General features: G+C 46.2%; 1 protein-coding gene across 11 annotated transcripts in view; it reads left to right on the plus strand.

Annotated features, from left to right (window-relative positions):
- Window positions 1-18,070, plus strand: part of PTPN3 (protein tyrosine phosphatase non-receptor type 3) — a 107,144-nt gene that overhangs the window by 38,032 nt on the left and 51,042 nt on the right. For 10 of the 11 annotated variants that reach the window (XM_067743698.1, XM_067743699.1, XM_067743700.1 and 7 more), the window contains 6 exons: window positions 1,907-2,014; window positions 2,096-2,138; window positions 3,804-3,882; window positions 8,449-8,493; window positions 11,549-11,601; window positions 16,973-17,093. In XM_067743698.1, the coding sequence (XP_067599799.1) occupies window positions 1,907-2,014; window positions 2,096-2,138; window positions 3,804-3,882; window positions 8,449-8,493; window positions 11,549-11,601; window positions 16,973-17,093 (449 nt within the window). Of the gene's footprint in view, window positions 1-1,906; window positions 2,015-2,095; window positions 2,139-3,803; window positions 3,883-6,862; window positions 7,992-8,448; window positions 8,494-11,548; window positions 11,602-16,972; window positions 17,094-18,070 lie in introns of those variants that run through there. The other variant, XM_067743707.1, reaches the window with a different exon arrangement.

Raw genomic sequence — 18,070 nt, forward strand, 5'->3', positions numbered from 1 at the left:
GTCGTCTTATGACCAGGAGCGGCCATCCTCGGGGAAGCTGACCTGGACGTTGGCTGTTCTTAGCTCCGCCCAGAGAGCGAGGCTCTCATGGACAGTGACCTGATGTAGCCGAGATGACCTCTTGTGGGGCAGGCGCCAGGCCGGGAGGGCTGTTCTTATCAAAAATGTATCTTGTTTCAATTCCTTTTGAGAACCCGGTGAGTTGTGCAGATACTGGAATGGATGAATTATGCACTCCAGAAGGGAGAGTGGCAGTGTGCTGGTAACGTGCAGACTCTGGCGTCAGACCCTCCTGAGTCAGGCAGTCAGGCCATCCGTCGGCTGACAGCACAGGGCACGGAGCCTCTGAGGCCTCTGTTTGCTCATCAGCACAGGGGATGGTGTTGACAGCTATGTGACATGGCTGCGAAGACTGAAGATCATATATAAAAAGTGCAGAATACCTTGGCAGGCTCCTTGTAGATGCCCAATAGATTAAAGTTATTAATAATATATATTAAACATAATATAAAATCATACAAATAATAATTTCAACAAGGGGAGCAGATAGCTCTTTGCATCAAGAGTATCTCGTAATTTGGAGGGAGAATATCTCATGATTTAGAGTATGTGGACCAGGTCATCTTTTCCACACTGTCCTGATTCCCCTGGGATGGGAGGTGACCTGGGAAGTGGAGGAAGCAGCGGGAACCAGGGCCCTGGGGCAGGAAGGGGGATGTGTTCAGGATACAGGCGGTGCCTTGTGTTCCCACACTGTGGGCCAGATAAGTGAGACTGTCCCAGAGAAGCGGCTGCAGGAGGGAGTGACAGTTATCTAATTCTCCTCATCCTGGTCATGGTGACCTGTTTTCAGGTACATCATCTGCTATCAGGTGCTCAAAAAAGCTGCCTTTGCTGGTTCTATACATGGTCTCTTTCTGACTCACATTGCCCTTAAGTTAAATGGTTTGCTTCAAAGGATTCCCAAGAAGTCTGCCTGTTAAAGGAGAATTCGCGATTCCCCACCCCTGTGCCTTTGTGCTGCGCCGTCCGCTTTGATGCCTTTTCTTAGCTCCTGCGCCTGGAGGGAGGGCGTGGCATTCAGCCCTGTCAGCCTCCCAGAACCAGGTCAGGGACTGCTTTCCCTTGTCCCCAGGTTGAGTCACCCATTTGTGTTGTCCTGTGTGTGTTCACTGTGCCCCGAGTGTTCTTTGGCACTTGACACACCGGGTTATGGTCGCTGCTTGCACGGCTGGCCTCTCCAGGAGGGCAGGAAAGGGACACGTGTTATGGCTCTGTCCCCACGCCCATCACTGTGCCCGGTCTGAAAACACTGAGTGGCGAAGGTGTCCGAGTCCTGCTCTGGACGTGAAGTGTGGTTGAAAGTCTCCGCTGGCTTCTCACCTCGGATGCCGGGGAGTAGGGAAGCAGATAATCCTCCAGTGTCCCTTGCCAGGTCACTTGGAGGGTATTTCCAATGGCATTTGCGTATTCTTAGCTGTCTTCCTTCATGCTGTTATAGAGTTTTCCTCCCTATGTATACTTGCATGGCGCCTGAGGATTAACATTTTGCTGTGGATAATCCGTGGGTAGGTCACGGAGAGTTTACTGTCATTGGGGTACCTGAGTTTTCCAATTTAGACATGATCACTTGGGAATCTCAGCTAAGAGGAAGGAAGAAATCTTAGAAAATTAAATTTATCTCATTCTCTTAAATCATATTTATCTTAGCCCTACTTTCCATATGTTCCGTGGGGCTTCTTAATTTGGAATTTATTAAATTCTTATTAATATTTCTTATTGTAGGGTACCTGTGTGCATGAAATCTCTCTGCGTGTTTTAACACCTTCTTGCCTGCAATAAAGACTTAAACACCAGTTCTTAATTTTTTTTAAAATTTTGCCCACTGGACATTTTTTTCCCCTAGAAACAAGATACTGGTCAAGTCCTCCTGGATATGGCTTACAACTACTTGGGCGTGACAGAAAAGGAGTATTTTGGTTTGCAGCACGGTGATGACTCAGTGGACCCTCCTGTGAGTACCCTCCCTTGAAGACGTGCTGCCCCCCCCCACCGCTGCGTTTGGTTTTATATCTTATGTTTTCTTACCCAACAGAGATGGCTTGAAGCAAGCAAACCCATCAGGAAGCAGTTAAAAGGTGGGTGTGACCTTCCCATGTTGGTTGAACACTAGGTATTAGTGTATCGGTGGCCCATTTCTCTCCTCCAATCCTCAGCGTACCTGTAACATCTGGTACCTGGATTCCAGGTGGTCCAAGAGACGTGAGTAAGCTGACTTCTCCCTGTCTGACTTCTGAGTTAGCAGAGATGCTTCCAGGTCAGCCCCCAAGGGTCCTCACCAAATATGGGCAAGAAAGGGAGAGGTGAAAGAAGACAGCTAAGAGCAAAGGAATTCCACATTTCATTTTATAGGAAAGAAAGGGGAAGAAGGATGGCCTCTTTCAGCCCAGTGTGAGAGCCAGGATGGGAAAGACACACACACACACACACACACACACACACACACACACACACACACACACAGTCTTTTTCAACAGCACAGTTCCATTCACAGGAAACAAAGGCATGGGTGAATAGTGTCACAGACATAACATGTGAGTGTATCCCAGTGCTGTAGGTTAATTCCCAGTTAGGTGGGTTTTCGAACCACACCTCACTGCACCCTTCACCTGGTTTTCCAACATCACGCTCTCTGTTCCCCTTTATGCGCCTTATGCCCCAAACCTGGCCGACATGCAGGGCCTCACATGCACCCAGAGTTACAGAACCACCCACAGGTACCCAGGTACCTGTACACAGGTACGTTCATAGGTGCACACACACCATTAGAGTCTTTGATACAATCCAGAGATAAAGACAGAGGGTACTACTGAGAAGGGAGAGTGGAGCCCATAGTGAACTAATGTAGAGGATATCAGTGAGGGAAGCAGGGTGGGAAAAGCTTGAGTTTCACAGAGCCAGAAAGTGCTGGAAAGGGCCCGTGAATATATACTGAGTGATGGAGAGGAGAGAAATTGATGTGAAGAAGAGCATAGGATCTTAGCAACACAATCTGATCTTCTCCTGTTCCCACATCCCGCAAAAGAAATGGGCTAATTTTATCCTTGCAAGCAAATGGACTCTTGGCGTTGTTGCAGAAAGCCATATTGGAGTATATTAGCTGTGTAATATTTGCTACTGTATTAATCATTTTTAGAATTCACTTTGCATTAAAAGCATGAAATATTTTGCAGTATAAAAATGATTTTAAAATGCAGAATCAAGAGACTCAGTGCTATAAGTCTGGTGTTATCATTGGCTGTGTGACCCAAGGCAAGTTACATCTCCAAGCCTGGTGGCTAACCTGTTACACAGTGCAGTGGACAGCAGCCTAGCTTACTTATAGTCATGGCGGTATTCAAATTCAAGAGTGTACGTGAAAACATTTGAAAAGTATGAAATCATTATATATGTGGGAGATAACTTCTTTGTGAGTTTTGTATAATCTGTTGATTTAAGGATTTTTAAAGTTCCTAATACAGATAATGGAGTGCATTGTTTGAACACATCCCTAAGTTAAACGTGTAATAGGAATTAGATGATTCCTCATTTTATGATAATGTTGCAAAAATATTTTACTTCTTGTAGACTGGGAGATTTCTGAACACTTAACTAACGTATGCACTCCTTTTTTGAAATTAGTCCTTTTATTGATGGAAAAAGCTGTGGTCTAGTGAAAAATGCATCACTTATGGGAGAGTAGCCGCTTACATACATTGACTTTTTAAAGGGAAAATTTAATTTGTTTTTGAAAAATGTTGTAGGAGGTATCCCCTGTACCCTGCATTTTCGAGTAAGATTTTTTATACCTGATCCCAACACACTGCAGCAAGAACAAACCAGGTAATAACATTTTTTTTTAAGTTTTCTATTTAGTATATAAAAATGAGTAACGACTGAAAATGTGCTCTTTAATTTATCACTGTGGCCAGATACTTCACTTGGGTATAACTGCACCAACAGTTACGATCCCAGTAAAAATTGGGGGGTACATGTATTGAAATTTTAATCGGCGAATTCATTTTCATCTTGAGCCTCCTGATTTGGTGCCGTTCCCAGCACGCTCCCATCCACCACCTCCTACCTTCCCCTTCCGTCCAGCTGCCCCTGCATGTTGAGCACCTGTGTTCAGAGAACGCAGTTATTTTCCGCTACTGCGACCAGGAACTTTGTAAAACAGTCATCTACCTGTCAAACAGCGCAGTGTCTCTGAGGGGCTAGGATTGAGCTCTTTAGGAGAATGAGAGGTCTCTGAACTGAGAACTTTCTATCAGATCCCCTGTTGGTAGGAACTGCAAAGGAGAGGAGGCCGGGTCAGTGTCTTTCCTCCGCCTCCGTGAATCTGTGGCTCAGGCAATCCGTGAAACAGATAAGGGCCAGAGGGCTGTGAGCCTTGTTTACCCCTCCAGGCTTGGCGCAGGTCCTGGCCCTGGTGCTGAGCTGGCACGTGGGCTTTCTGGATGGGGACCTGTGTTTGGAATGGAGGGGCAGGCACAGGAAAGTTGTTGCTGTTTGAACATGGACTCTGCAAGCTCCCCTGGGCCTCTCCTTCCCCTCCCCCCAGGGCAACAGCCAGCCCTTCTATTATTGAAACGTTTGTTTTTCTTAGGGAGGGAAACTCTTCCACCAGAAAAAAAAGCAATGAATGTTCAGGATTATTGAATCCTATCCTGTGCCCATTGTGGCCATGAGACCGTCACCAAGGAGGAGACATTAACTTGGACATAAAGTGCTCTTTCGTTTTTTCCTTTTTTTAAAAAAAAATGGTAATCACATGATCACATTTTAACTTTTAATGTGTTTAAAGGCCAAATATTAGCCTATTACTATTTTGTCTTCTTTGTACACCTCTTCCCTCTACAATAGAAGACGTTGGAGATTTGACTTGTGTTTACTATTAGGTTAAATTTTAAGCGGGTATAAGATGTCCTGCATGACTCATTGGGTAACCACAGGACATACACGTGATGCCTTGAGTTTTCCTCATAACAGCTTTTCATGCTGGTGGACTAAGGGGGAGTGTAGGACACTCAAGTCAACAGGTCAACTCATAAGCCGGTGGATGCAAAGTGGTGACATGATCTATGAGAATATGTTTGAAATGATCCCATCAAGGGATGCTTTAAAAAATGTCATGATGGATTTTATGTGTGTGTGTGTGTCTATATATATATATATATATATATATATATATATATATATATATATATATATATAAATAAATTTGTGTGTGTGTTTGTAACCAGTGGTGTTCTTTTTGTAATCATAACCCCACAATAAAAAATATATTTTGCTTTGTAGTGCATTACACAGATATATGTAAATTACTGAAGCAGACATTTCATGAAACAATAGTAACTGCAAAGCACTCTTAAGTTTTCTATTTTCTTCTTTTAAAATGTCACTTGAGGCTCATTAAATTGATTTTATTACCCACTGAAGGGTTCCCACCCCAAGTGTGACCTGCACTGCCTAAACCAGTGGTCGTCCCTCATTGCCCTGTGTCCTCCCTGAGATGCTGCCGCCCTAGGGTTGCGGCTGCCAGAGTCCCTTAGTGAAGGGATCACTCACACCAGCCTAACCCGGGAGCCCTTCTCCAGGGCCCCTCTCGGTCATTGGACGCTACTTCCATACCCCACAGGAAAGCTTCTTTCTGCTGAGCCCCCCTGTCATTTGAGGGACATCTGAGGAAAGGTAGGGAGCTCAGGATGGAGAGAAGGCTCGGAGAAATGAGGGCTGCTTTCAGATCTTCCAAGGGCTGTCATGGGAAAGGGGGAATTAGATGTGCTCCGTGGTAGCATTACGGCCAGTGGGTGGAGACTACAGAGAGGCAGATTTTGTCTGAAGACAAATAATAGACTAAATTTTGTTCTTACCTAAGTTCCAGATAAAATTCGGTTTTCCGTGTCCCTCCTAAAAGTCACTAGTTCCAGACTGACACTCAACCCCACTGCTCAACCTCCCATGGTAAGATGGGTGGTCCCCGCAGTGTGGAGTAGAGTGTAGCTGTCACCTTCCGGGATGTGGGTAACAGATTTCTCTTAACACAGCAGGAGTCATGACAGCAGCCACCCCTGTGGCTCCTACAGAGCTGGGGGATAGCCAGGACCGCCAGATCTTCTTCTTAGGCTGGGCCAGGCTTCCACCATTAATTCAAAAAAGTTTTGTTTTGTTTTTACTTTAATGAAGAGTTTTGCCTATATTCCTGGCACTTAGTGTCTTTTTTTTTTTTTTGAGGTATAGTTGATGTACAGTATTATACATAGTATCTTTTTAAAGCCCCAGCTCTGTAGCCTATGCAAAAATAAGTTCCCCTTTAAAGAAATTTCGCTCTCAAGGGTCAAAGGAGGAGTATAGAGGTGGTGTTTGTTCTTTGCTGTTTGTTTACTAAGGATCTAGGCAGGGAGGCGTTTATTGCTTTTTTCTGAAGTTGAGGTCATGGATTGGGGTGCACTCCAGAAATGAGCGTTAACATTCCTGAAGTCAGGCACACAAGCATCTCTTTTAAATGACTTCCTCTATTCTAATTGCTAACCGTCTCCTTGATTATGAGCCTCCACAGTGGCTGTTTCTGATAAATTTAGACCGTTCTAAACAGACTTTCATATACGGGCAGTCTCAGAATCAGGCTCTCTCAGGATTCCTAGGAGGTCTCCTAAGTTTGGGCATCAGTCCACTATTCTGATCTCTTTGTGTATGATGTCCTGGGGTTGACTCAGAAACGTTGCTGAATATATGACAAAGTAGCATTTGATGACCAGGGGTCTCCAGGTTCCCGTTCTCCTTTACATCCCGAGGAAGACCTTCCGCTTAGCTGCGCTCGTCAGTGAAAGTCCAGATTTACCACTGGATTATCTGTAATTCTGTTCCTTCTCTTCTTTCTCTCAGTAGCATTATAGGAGGAGAGAACACTTAATTCCAGTTGAATTTCAGCTTGGATAAATATAGGAACAAACTAGAAAGGACCAATTGTGTTCTCCTAGGTGGAAAAGATAGAGATTCCAAATTGGAATAAGAGAGAATCAGCAAATGTATGTCACACCATCTCTCGATGCTCTGGCATTCAACACGGTAGGAGTAGTTGGTGATAATTACAAAGTAATATCAGAGTTAGGAGATGGAGCCTAAGCTTTTTAGTCATTAGACGCAGAAGAAATTTGTAGCATAATCAGATTGTTTTCATAGCATGCGTGTCCAGCTTGAAATAAGACATAACTGACCCCACATAACCCGTACGGCATCCGTATCCTCATCAGTAAAAAATGGAGGTAGCGGTACCCACCGCAGAGTTCTTACGAGGTTGAAATGAGGCGATAAGTTATGAAGTACCACACACAGCCCAGAACTGTGCAAATACAGGGTTGTAATACCATGTGACGCATTCACATCTCAAAACACTGGCACCCTTAACCTTTAAACATAGAAATTAGAAGGAATATTGAGACTGGTTTGTTTAAATTGCCGAAATTCTCTCTCCTGGCCCTGAACACTTCTGCTGCATCTGTATTGGATTTCAAGAATTTTCCCTTTTGTCATCTTGGCTAGATGCTGGAATGTCTATCTCGTGTGAATCCAGGCTTTTAACAGAGAGTGGGAGCCAGAGGTCAAGTGTCACATGTATGCCGTGTCCCTAAATATAACGGTCTCCAGGGCCCTTCCCGGCCTGCACAGCACTGCTGATGCCTTGTGATTCCTGCTCCCTGGGTGGAGGGTCCTGTGACTAGCCAAGAACTTACCAAGTTCTGCCCACAAATCAAGTCCCGGGTTTTGAAGCGACATTGCTGGGAACTCACAGACAAGTGTAGGATTCACCCGGGAGGCCTGGCAGCCTGTAGATGACTGATGTCTGTGCTTTTGCTCGGGCATCCACACTTCCTGGGACACAGGAAAAAGCCCAGCTGGGTGTTTGCAGCCCAGCCAAGGAGGTGTCTTCCTAGATGCTCCACCTCTCAGTAAGTTCACACAGAGGGAACATAGGTGTGCAGATGTTCAGAACAGCAGCCCCTCGGTGTGCGGGGGGCTGCCCATGGGTCCTGGTGCTCTCAGCTACCCCGAGTTTGACTGGGAAGGTCCAGGCCAGGGGCGCTCATTGGCAGCAGCAGCAGCTGGTTGTTTGGGCTGCTCTCACCCCGTCCATCCTTGCTCAGCCATCCCAAGACAGCATGTGCGGGCGGGAGGCCGGCTGGAAATGCCTCCCGCCACTACCCACTGAGACTAAAGCAGCCTCACGAGCCATTGTTACAGAAGGGGCGTAGCTTTGCAGTGTGCTAAACAGCGCCTGATACTTGAGACAAAAATACGTCTGTGTGTGTTTTGTTTTTCACATGTGCAGGTCTTGTCCTTGACTCATCAATTTTGTTTTTGGCTTATTTTGAGTATTGTGAATTAATGAAAACAATTATTTCATAGGCATTTGTATTTCTTACAACTGAAGATGGATATTTGTGAAGGAAGGTAATGAGACTTTCGCATTCTTCTTTTCCTGTCAGTCGCCCCAGACTACTGAAATTCCTGGGTTTAATCTAATGAGCGTACATTTCTGGTAACAAATGAAATGTAAACAAAGAATGGATGTTGAAAGCAGCATCCTGCTTGGGAGATCTGTTTCTAGCTTGGTCTGGATCGGGAGAAGTTGAGGATTGACAAACCTCATTTCATGTTGTTTCAATTGTATTACAGAAGGTACAGTTATCTTTCTGGTAAAGACCTGAGAAACTTTAAAGGGAGGGAAGGAGAGATCCCGAATGTAAAATGGGCTTCATCCGGGAAAGCAGATCAAGCCCAGTTTAGGTCCCCTCTGAGCCCCTTAGTACCCAGAGGTGACTCGTTTTCTCTCTGGGGAACTTGGCTGGAAGACAGGAGCACCGTCCGTGCTTCAGCACTTCTTGTGCATCAGGACCACCTCTGTGGCTGCAAAGTATCTGAGAGGCTCAGGAAGGGAGGAGAAATTCCAAGTCAGTGGTCCCTGAGCCACCTTCTCCAAATCCAGAGTCCTTTCTTGACTTACAGGAGACACTGCAGCAGGTAAACGGGTGGGAACAGCCACGTCTTACTCTCATCCCCCCCACCCCCTCTTTCCTTTTACTGAGGAGGGTCTTCAGAAGCCTCCACTGTGCTTCCATGAGGGACCTGGCAGTCTGGTTGGGGAAATGAGACAGAAGCTCGTGAAGCAATTGGGACCAATATGGGCGGTGGAGACCACAGCCATCATAGGTTTTAGGAGAAGGAGATGCCGGTGTGAGCTTTGTGAAGAGTGTGGATTGCTGTGATGAGTTGGAGTTGGTGGAGAAGTGAGGAGTTAAATCTCACTGGGCAGAGAGGACATCGCCTCCCCCCGCACAGTCCCAATTGGAGACCACATGCTGGGGGCCTACAGCAGAACAGAGAGAGAGAGGGCTCTTCCTGTCAGAGACCTGCGTCTTGGGTCCACCAGGCAGAGGAGCGCTGTTGAGGGTTTTAAGCAGGAGGGATTTGGCAGGAACAGAATCTATAAAAAAGGCTAGAAGAGGATGAGGGGCTTTCCTGAGGCAGCCTTCTTATATTTCAGGGTAACTCTAGGTTGAAATTACCCACCCCTGTCCTGGGTCCAGGCTGCCTTCTGTGGTGATAGAACTAGTTGTGTCTTTCTTTTCTACACACTGACTTGTTTTCCCCACACGTATTTTGCAAATAGCACGTGTTACGAGATGGGCACTGACTGTGCTGGTCCAGTGAGGCTGGGCCCACTACCCCTACCTCGGGAGCTTCCAGTCTAGCTCTCCAAGTATTAGAAATTGGTCGTCTTCATTTGTTCTTATGCCCCTTGTTTTGTGTGAATCAGTAGAAACCTGTTGAGGGCCACGTCCTTGTCAGATCCCTGACATCCTTGTCAGGCCCTCATCTCTCTGGGGGTGGTGGGCTGTCAGGGTGGCATCCAGCCCTTAGTAGCCGTGGATCTCTTGACAGATTCAGTGGATCTAGTTAGCGTTTCTCCCGGGTTTGAAAGGTCTTGTTCATCCCCTCCTCCCTGAAGAGATAGGTGATCTTGTCTGACAGATGGAGACCCTAAAGCCTGGAGAGTAAGGAAGAAATCTGTCAAAGAACATGGTGTTCTTTAGTTTTTTATTTACACCATTCTTTGGAAATGTTGTTCTTCCTGACTTACTCATAGGATTGTTTCTTCCATCTAGACTGAACCCCCTTAGCCACTCTCCTAAGCTTTTCCCTGAATCCCATTCACCTGCTCTTCCTGTAGCAAGGACACCAACTTAGATTTCATTGAAGCCCATCTTGGTAGGAAAGTGAATGCTGATGTTTGCTTTTCCTTTGGGCCCTCTGGGTCTCCAGATGATCGAATATATAGCAAGCATCCCTAGACATATCTGCATTTAGAAGTTCTAGCAAGAACACATGGTTACTTGAAAGATGGGGCCCCTCAGATAGGGAAGGCTACCTTCATATTTATATGCAGCTTCAGGACCAGCACACAGCACAGCTGACCAGAAGGGAAACGCTGGTGAGCCAACCAGATTAGTCAGAGAGCTGGGGGTGACTCATATCTTGAGAACTTCATGGGCTGCCATGGAAACTGCATGTTTTCTCCACTTTCCACAAGGTTGCTGGGAAGAATGCTTTTAAAATCTGGGTCCCCCCCCCAACCCTGCAAGCCCTCACTCCTGCTTCTGTTCATGTGTTCCTCCACCTGGCAGTGATTCCTGCCCCAGATCTGCTGGCTGAGCTCCTAGGCAGACGGTGAAATCTGTAGCTGAATGGAGAGAAGGGAGCAACCAGGATGATTTGGACTATGACAGAGATGGCGTCATTGGCTGAAACAGGGTGTTTGGGAGGGCGGTGAGCTTAAGAGGAAAGAAGGAAAACAAGTCCAACCTTGGGTTCATGGATTTCTAGTGGATGGCAGGAAAACTGAGGGGTAGCAGACCATTCCCTCTAGATGGGAAGTTTCAGGAGGGTGAATAGATTTAGGAATCTTAAGTCACTGTAACTAATTAAGTAATTCAAAGCTCACAGGAGTTTTAAAATTCAGAATACTTTTCTGTTTTTCCCTTCTAAGAGGATGTCATCCTTCTAGAAAGCAGGTAATCAGGAATCAGAGTCAGCAGAACTCAGGAATTCAGTTAGCCCTGTGAGAAGTCTCACGTCTTTACCAGAAAGAGACAAAGGCTGGCTGCCCATTGATCTAAGAGTACACTTTTCTCACTTTGTCTCTTAGTGATATGAGCCTGACCTTTCTTGACCAGCCAAACCCTGGCCAACATTAAACCTTTAGCCTCATGGTATTTGTATTAATATATATTATTTTAAACATGGAAAAATTCTCTTTTAATTTCAAAGACTCTTTAGTGTGTTACTTTTATCTTTTTGAGATTGAGTATCCTAAAATTCTTTGTTATTATTCATGATTTTTTTTAATGGTTAATCCAAGAAAAAGACATGTATTACCCATAATCAATAAGTGTTTTGGGCTGTTGTGGGTTCTGGTGACTTTCCTAATATGTTTTTCTTCTGACAGGTTAACCTGCCCTCTTAACTCAGCGGTGGTTCTAGCATCCTATGCAGTACAGTGTAAGTCACAAAGGAGCATTTCGCAGATGGACAGCTTGTTCTGACTGGTATATTAGGAAACTCACTGGCCTATCCTGTTTGACCGAGTCCCTTCCCCAGGAATCCTGTTGGGCAGCATATCTCTGGCTGTCCAGATATTTCCACTTTCAACCTGACTTAGGCTCTCCTCCAGCTCAGGGTTGTTGGATTAGGGAAAGTGGGGTTTCCTCCCAGAGGAGCCCAGAAAACAGAAGATACCTATCGCACGTTACATTTTCCAGAGCCTTCACTCACAATTGGATTTGACTCTATAACAAAATCCCGGTGGGGCAGATACTTCTACCAGTCACTTCTTATAGATGTGGAAACTAAGACCCGGACAGGTTCAGGAATTGGCTGGAGGTCACTCCTGCTACTGGCTTGGTGCTCCTCTGAAACACTGCTGGGATCCTAGAAGTTTATTTTTAGTTTCAGTAGAGCGACGGCTTATATATTGGCCTGGAGCAGCAGTGCCCAATAGAAATACAATGGGAGCTTCATGTGTAACTTTAAGCTTTCTGGTAGCCATGTTAAAGTAAAATGAAATACATTGTATTAATATATCTAAAATATTATTTTAGTATGTAAAAATTTTGATATTTTACATTTTTTTCATACTAAGTCTTTGAAAACCAGTCCAGATTTTACACTTCCAGCACATCTCAACTTGGACTAGCCACATTTCAAGTGCTCAATAGCTCTGTGTGGCTAGTGGCTGCCATGTGGGATGGAAAGTCCAGATGGAATTTTCCATCAAGGCCTGTTTATGCTGAAGTAAGAATCCACTTCTTCAGTCACCAAAATATTATTAGAATATGTTCCACGTGAGGCCCCGTGGTAGATGCCGGATGTGTCCGAGGACAGGGTGCATAGCCAGATGGAAGGTAAAATATCAATTTATAGTTAACTAGCTGCGTGAGGCCAGTGCAGTAACCAACTAGAACTCGTGCAGAGCTGCTCAAGACTTCCTGTGAGCCCCACGCCACCTGGGCTCGTTCCCCTCTTGGCCGACTGCATGGTGGGGAGTTAAGAGAGCTGGGTGGACTGGTCTTGGCAGGCACTGGCTGAACTCCTCCCTCTGCTTTGGTCTCAGAAGAGGCAAAATAGCAAGAGAATGCTGACAGGGATTCCTGATGTGGCCTTAAGCCTGCCTGTTCCCCAGGAGCAAAGAACAGACATGGGAGGGGTGAAGGGCAAGGTGGCTGCATGATACCCGGAAGTAGAAGAGAGACCTTTAGCAGTGGCCCTGCTCACTAGTAAGACAAGACCCAGTGTTCATCTCCCTGTATAACCTACATCTCCTTCTCCCCAGTGGGAGACTCAGAAGAGATGGCACAGTGACGAGCTTGGGTGGATCTGAAAGTTCCCCTCTCCCTATAATACATCTGGAACAGGCCCGGCCGTGTCGCATCCATGTAGGAAATGGCACGGTCACCAGTCAGCTGTATTCTTAGTAGCCACTAGACCCAGTGGACTCCATCGCTGCCAGGCTGATCAGCTGGGGAGAGCGAGTTTTCCTACATCTCAGAGCAAGTTTGGTGCTCATATCTAAAGCTTCAGGTTTGAAGGCCAGGAACACTAGAAAGGACATAGCTTTGGATGCAGACTCCATTTAAATCTGGCTCTCCCTCTGCTTCTAACATGGTGTTACCTCTCTGAATCTCAGTTTTTTCACATGTAAGATGGAGGTGACGATGGCGATTATGACAACTTGGAATATGACTGCTTGGTTCAAGTATCACCTCTGAAGGTGATAAGTAGAAACTCTCTAGTGGACCATCGCTGTTAACTGAGTCAGTGAGAGCACAGGCTGAAGCCACAGTACCTGGGTCTTGTCTCTTCCACTTATACCTGCCTGACCTTGAGCCTCTTCAGGCCTCAGCTTCATCGGTCACGTGGAGGTGATAATAATATCTAATCATAGGTTTGAGTGAAGATGAAATATACTTAAAGCTCTTAGCATATGCCTGGCTCGTGGCAAGTGTTGTTTAACTCGTACTATATTTTGTGCCCAGAAGAAAGCTGTCTAAAGAACGGCCTGTTGTAAACAAACTATTCAGAGTACCAAATAAAATTCCTAAGCTTCAATAGTCAGGTTTCCCTCTGCAAAGGACCGATAGAATGGGGGCTAAAGGAAGTTATGAGCACCTAAAAAGTCCAGACTAGCTGCAGTAGAAACATTAGTGTGACTATCACGCTAATAATATCATAGGTTGTCAGGCGAGCAGTTTTAAGTAGAAGTTTCTTATTCCTCCACCCTCAAACATATACCTACACACACTTTTCCATACTTCTGTGCATATATTTCTATAAGATTAATTCTTGGATATGAAATAGCTGGATCAAAGATTAAGCCTAGGGACTTACCTGGCGGTCCAGTGGTTAAGACGCCGTGCTTCCAATGCAGGGGGCGGTGGTTTGATCCATGGTGAGGGAACTAAGAGCCCACATGCCACAGGGCGTGGCCAAAAAGTAAAAAAAAAGAAAAATAAGAGTAAACCTAAATTTTATCTGATACGGTTTGCCACATTGTCCCAGAGGGACATCTGATATGAAGACAAGCCTACCAGTAGCCAGTGAAGCCAAAACAAAGCACATTTTCTTACCAGATAAAAAGTAAAGTGATCTGTGATTAAAGAACCTGAAAGCACTTGATGGTGGAAGATTGCTGGTGACCTGTCAAGGTCTATGAGGGTCAAAGAATGAAGGGTTTTTTAAAATAAATTTATTTATTTATTAGTTATTTTTGGCTGTGTTGAGTCTTCATTGCTGCGTGTGGGCTTTCTCTAGTTGCGGCGAGCGGGGGCTACTCTTCGTTGCGGTGTGCAGGCTTCTCATTGCGGTGACTTCTCTTTGTTGCGGAGCACGGGCTCTAGGCACACGGGCTTCAGTAGTTGTGGCGCACAGGCTTAGTTGCTCCGCGGCATGTGGGATCTTCCCAGACCAGGAATCGAACCCGTGTCCCCTGCATTGGCAGGCGGATTCTTAACCACTGCGCCATCAGGGAAGTCCCAAGAGTGAAGTTGTTTTTATTTTTTTTTTGGCTGCACTGGGTCTTTTGTTGCTGCACATGGGCTTTCTCCAGTTGTGGCGAGTGGGGGCTACTCTTCGTTGAGGTGCGCGGGCTTTTTATCGAGGTGGCTTCTCTTTGTCACGGAGCGCGGGCTCTAGGCGTATGGGCTTCAGTAGTTGTGGCGCAGGCTCAGTAGTTGTGGCGCAGGCTCAGTAGTTGTGGCGCACGGACTTAGTTGCTCCGCAGCATGTGGGATCTTCCCAGACGAGGGATCAAACCCGTGTCCCCTGCATTTGCAGGCAGATTCTTAATCACTGCGCCACCAGGGAAGTCCCCAGGAATGAAGTTTTTGAAAATACATATTTGTTCTATAATGGCCTCTGAGCGTCTGCCACGTGTGGATTCTGCAGTAGCCTCAGGCTGCACAGATAGAGCACAGCTGCTCTCTGCAAAGGGTCTGCAGCCTGGTGGGCAGGCAGATATGGACCAACTGATGCTGGCAGTGAGGATGAGCACAGAGGATGCACTTTGTTCTCCTTGGAGGGGGAAGGAGGGTGCAGGGGTAGGTAGTGTAGAAAAGCTTCCTAGTGATGACCCCTTAAGAAGAGCCTCCAAGATCAAGTTGGAGTTAGATGATTAGCAAATAAGGGCTTTCCCAACAGAACAGCTTGATATGCCGTATATTTGAGTACCTGAGACATACACTCTGTCCTGCAAAATATAAAATATTAGCCAGAAGAATGTATGGGACTTACAAGGTATTTCCCACATAAGTGTTTATTTCCTTTTCTTTCTGCTATAATTAGCTTTCTCATGTGTTGCTTCCCCACAAACAGAAAAGCGTGTTACTCTGGAGTTCAGGGCGTGTTGTATGGTAAGTAGATAAAGAAGATGAACTGTGATCAGGGTCTAGGCTCCAAGTTACCAGCCTGAGCAGCAGTGGGCAGGTTCCTTCCTTGAGTCTCCATTTCCTTATCTGTTTAATGGGGATAAAAGTAAGGCCTGTCGCTAGGTTATCAAGAGCATCTAGTGGGATAATGTCATTGTTCATTGAATACAACGTGGAAACCACCCTGTGCTTTGCAGATGGTTTCCAAAGACTGTTTAACTTTGTTTCCCCCTAGTGGTTAACACAGCTCATTGCAGAGTAGCCGACTTAAGATTTCCAGGGACAACCACACTACAGGGAGGTTCACTGGTGGTCTTGTGTTAAGTTCAGACATTTGTCAGTGACTTGACTAAAAAGAGAACCTTGCTATTCATGTTTGCAGAAAGGCACAGGGGTTAGGACTGTTCGTTAATATGATGGATGACCAAGTCAAGATCCAAGAAGATCTCCATGAGCTGATGCAACCAACAGTGTAAAATTTAACAGGACTCTGCCTTGAGGCTCAAGAAGGTCATTTGCAGCATTTGGTTGTCGTCTGGGGACATGACCACTGTCATCCGCAAATGGCCAGCAGTAGCCCGCAGGCGTGGCAGGCAGGCTGGTAGAATGGTGGGAGCGCTAGCCAGGTTCTGGTCTTGACTGCTGAAAAATAGCTCTGTGATAGGGGTAGGTCCCTTCTCATCTCTGGACCTCACGTTCTCCTTCAACATGCAGAGTTTGGATGAGGCGATTCTAAGGCTTTCTTGGGCTTTCTTCATCAGGGACCCAGCGTCGGGGCATCTAAACTACTTCCTGTAAATGCATTGTCGTACACTTCACCATGCACAAACTCACCTGTAAGCCACACTTGTGCTTACCTCATACGGCCTCGACACTCCTGTTCACAGCTTAGCCACATTTGACTGGCCTTCATGGCCTGTGGTCCACCCATGACCAAGTCTGTATGTGTAGGTCACTTGGCTTTCTGCCCTTTTCCCCTTCCAAAACTGAACTTTGCAGTAGCCTCTCTGCAGGTGAGTTCCAAACACCCGAGCAGCTACTATGTGCCGTGCCTGGGCCCAAGGCCCGAAAGATGAGTCTGACCCACTCCCAGCCCTCAAGGAACAGTGTAAGGAGGACACAGATCCCTTCATTACAGTGCAGATCTCAAAGAGCAGCCCTTGTGTGTGGTGGCAGTTGAGGAGGGTGAGCCCCAGGCTGAGTAGATGTAAAGAAAGATACCCTTGCATCTGACTTTTCAACTTTGGGATGAAATTCACCTAAGCAACTACCTCACTCCTCTCCTTCCCTCCTGAGACTGACTATGAAGCATGACCAAAGATTTCCCCAACCCCTGCCCTTGAGACAGAGAAGGAGTCATTTGATTGAGAAATCTTCTCTGTTGATGCTACAGGTGCTTGTAAATACAGACCACGTTGAAAAGGTGCTTTCCCCTCGTTCTGTCTTGATAGCTCATTTTGGAGACCATGATTCTTCCATTCATCCTCCGGGCTATCTTTCTGATAGTCAGTTCATACCGGATCAGAATGAGGACTTTTTAGCGAAGGTGGAGGCGCTCCATGAGCAGCACAGGTGAGAGGAGGGGCGGGTGACCTACTTTGGGAACTCAGGTCGGGCACTGTCAGACCTCGTGTCCCCTTTTGGGTTTGATGTTGTCTTCTCTTGCTTTTGCTTATGAATCCTCTTTCAAGATGTCGGGGGTTTGTGAACCTTTGAGCCCTTATGATGGCAAATGTATCTGGCATTACGAGCATTTCTGTAAAGTGTGAAATCCTATGAGAGTTCAGGATAATTTGCTGCGTTCTTTTTCAGGATGTCATTGAAATCCGTTAGTTCCTGGAGGAAATGCCCATTTTAAATCTGACTGCCCCACAGATTGACCCTACCAGGCAAACCTTTTAACAGGTTCCCATATTTAATGAAACGAGCCGTTCCTTCAGGTGGTTTTGAATAGACAGGCAGACAGACATAGGTGCTGACAGGCTGGGTGAATCCTCGTCCTCTCTGGGTTCAGTTGGGAAAACCACCTTCCTTCCAGAAGGGAGCACCACCCTTCCGCAGCTGCCTCGGGCCAAGCCTCCACTCCAGCAGATTCGCCCGATTCTGGCCTCCTCTTCCCTTGCCTCCTTTCACTTAAAGCTGCAGTGGCTCCATTCAGTCCAGGTCAAATAAGGGCCACCCTGACTGAGAAGGCCAGGTCTCAGGGGACCCTACATTCTCAGGAAGGCCATAGAAACAAAGGCCTAAGCAACCAGTGTCCCTTCAAAAAGGCACTGCCAATCCTCTCCTAGAATTGCTGTCCAGGCAGGAGCCAGCATCCTAAAATAGTACAGTGACGTTTGGAAGTTTTAGGCTGCTGCTAAAAGGATAGATAAAGGCAGAAAGACCTAAAGAGCACGTACTACTTTAGGGACCTGGAAAAGGTAGGGTGGGAATTCCAGAAGGTGACAGGCTTTATCTCTGAATATTGAGAACCTACTAAATGTGAGGTAGTTTTTAATAGAGGAACGAGAGGGCTAGATGAAGTCGTATTCAGTGGACAAGAAGAA

The sequence above is a fragment of the Pseudorca crassidens genome, chromosome 7 (genome assembly GCF_039906515.1).
Source record: "Pseudorca crassidens isolate mPseCra1 chromosome 7, mPseCra1.hap1, whole genome shotgun sequence".
Classification (NCBI taxonomy): Eukaryota; Metazoa; Chordata; class Mammalia; order Artiodactyla; family Delphinidae; genus Pseudorca; species Pseudorca crassidens.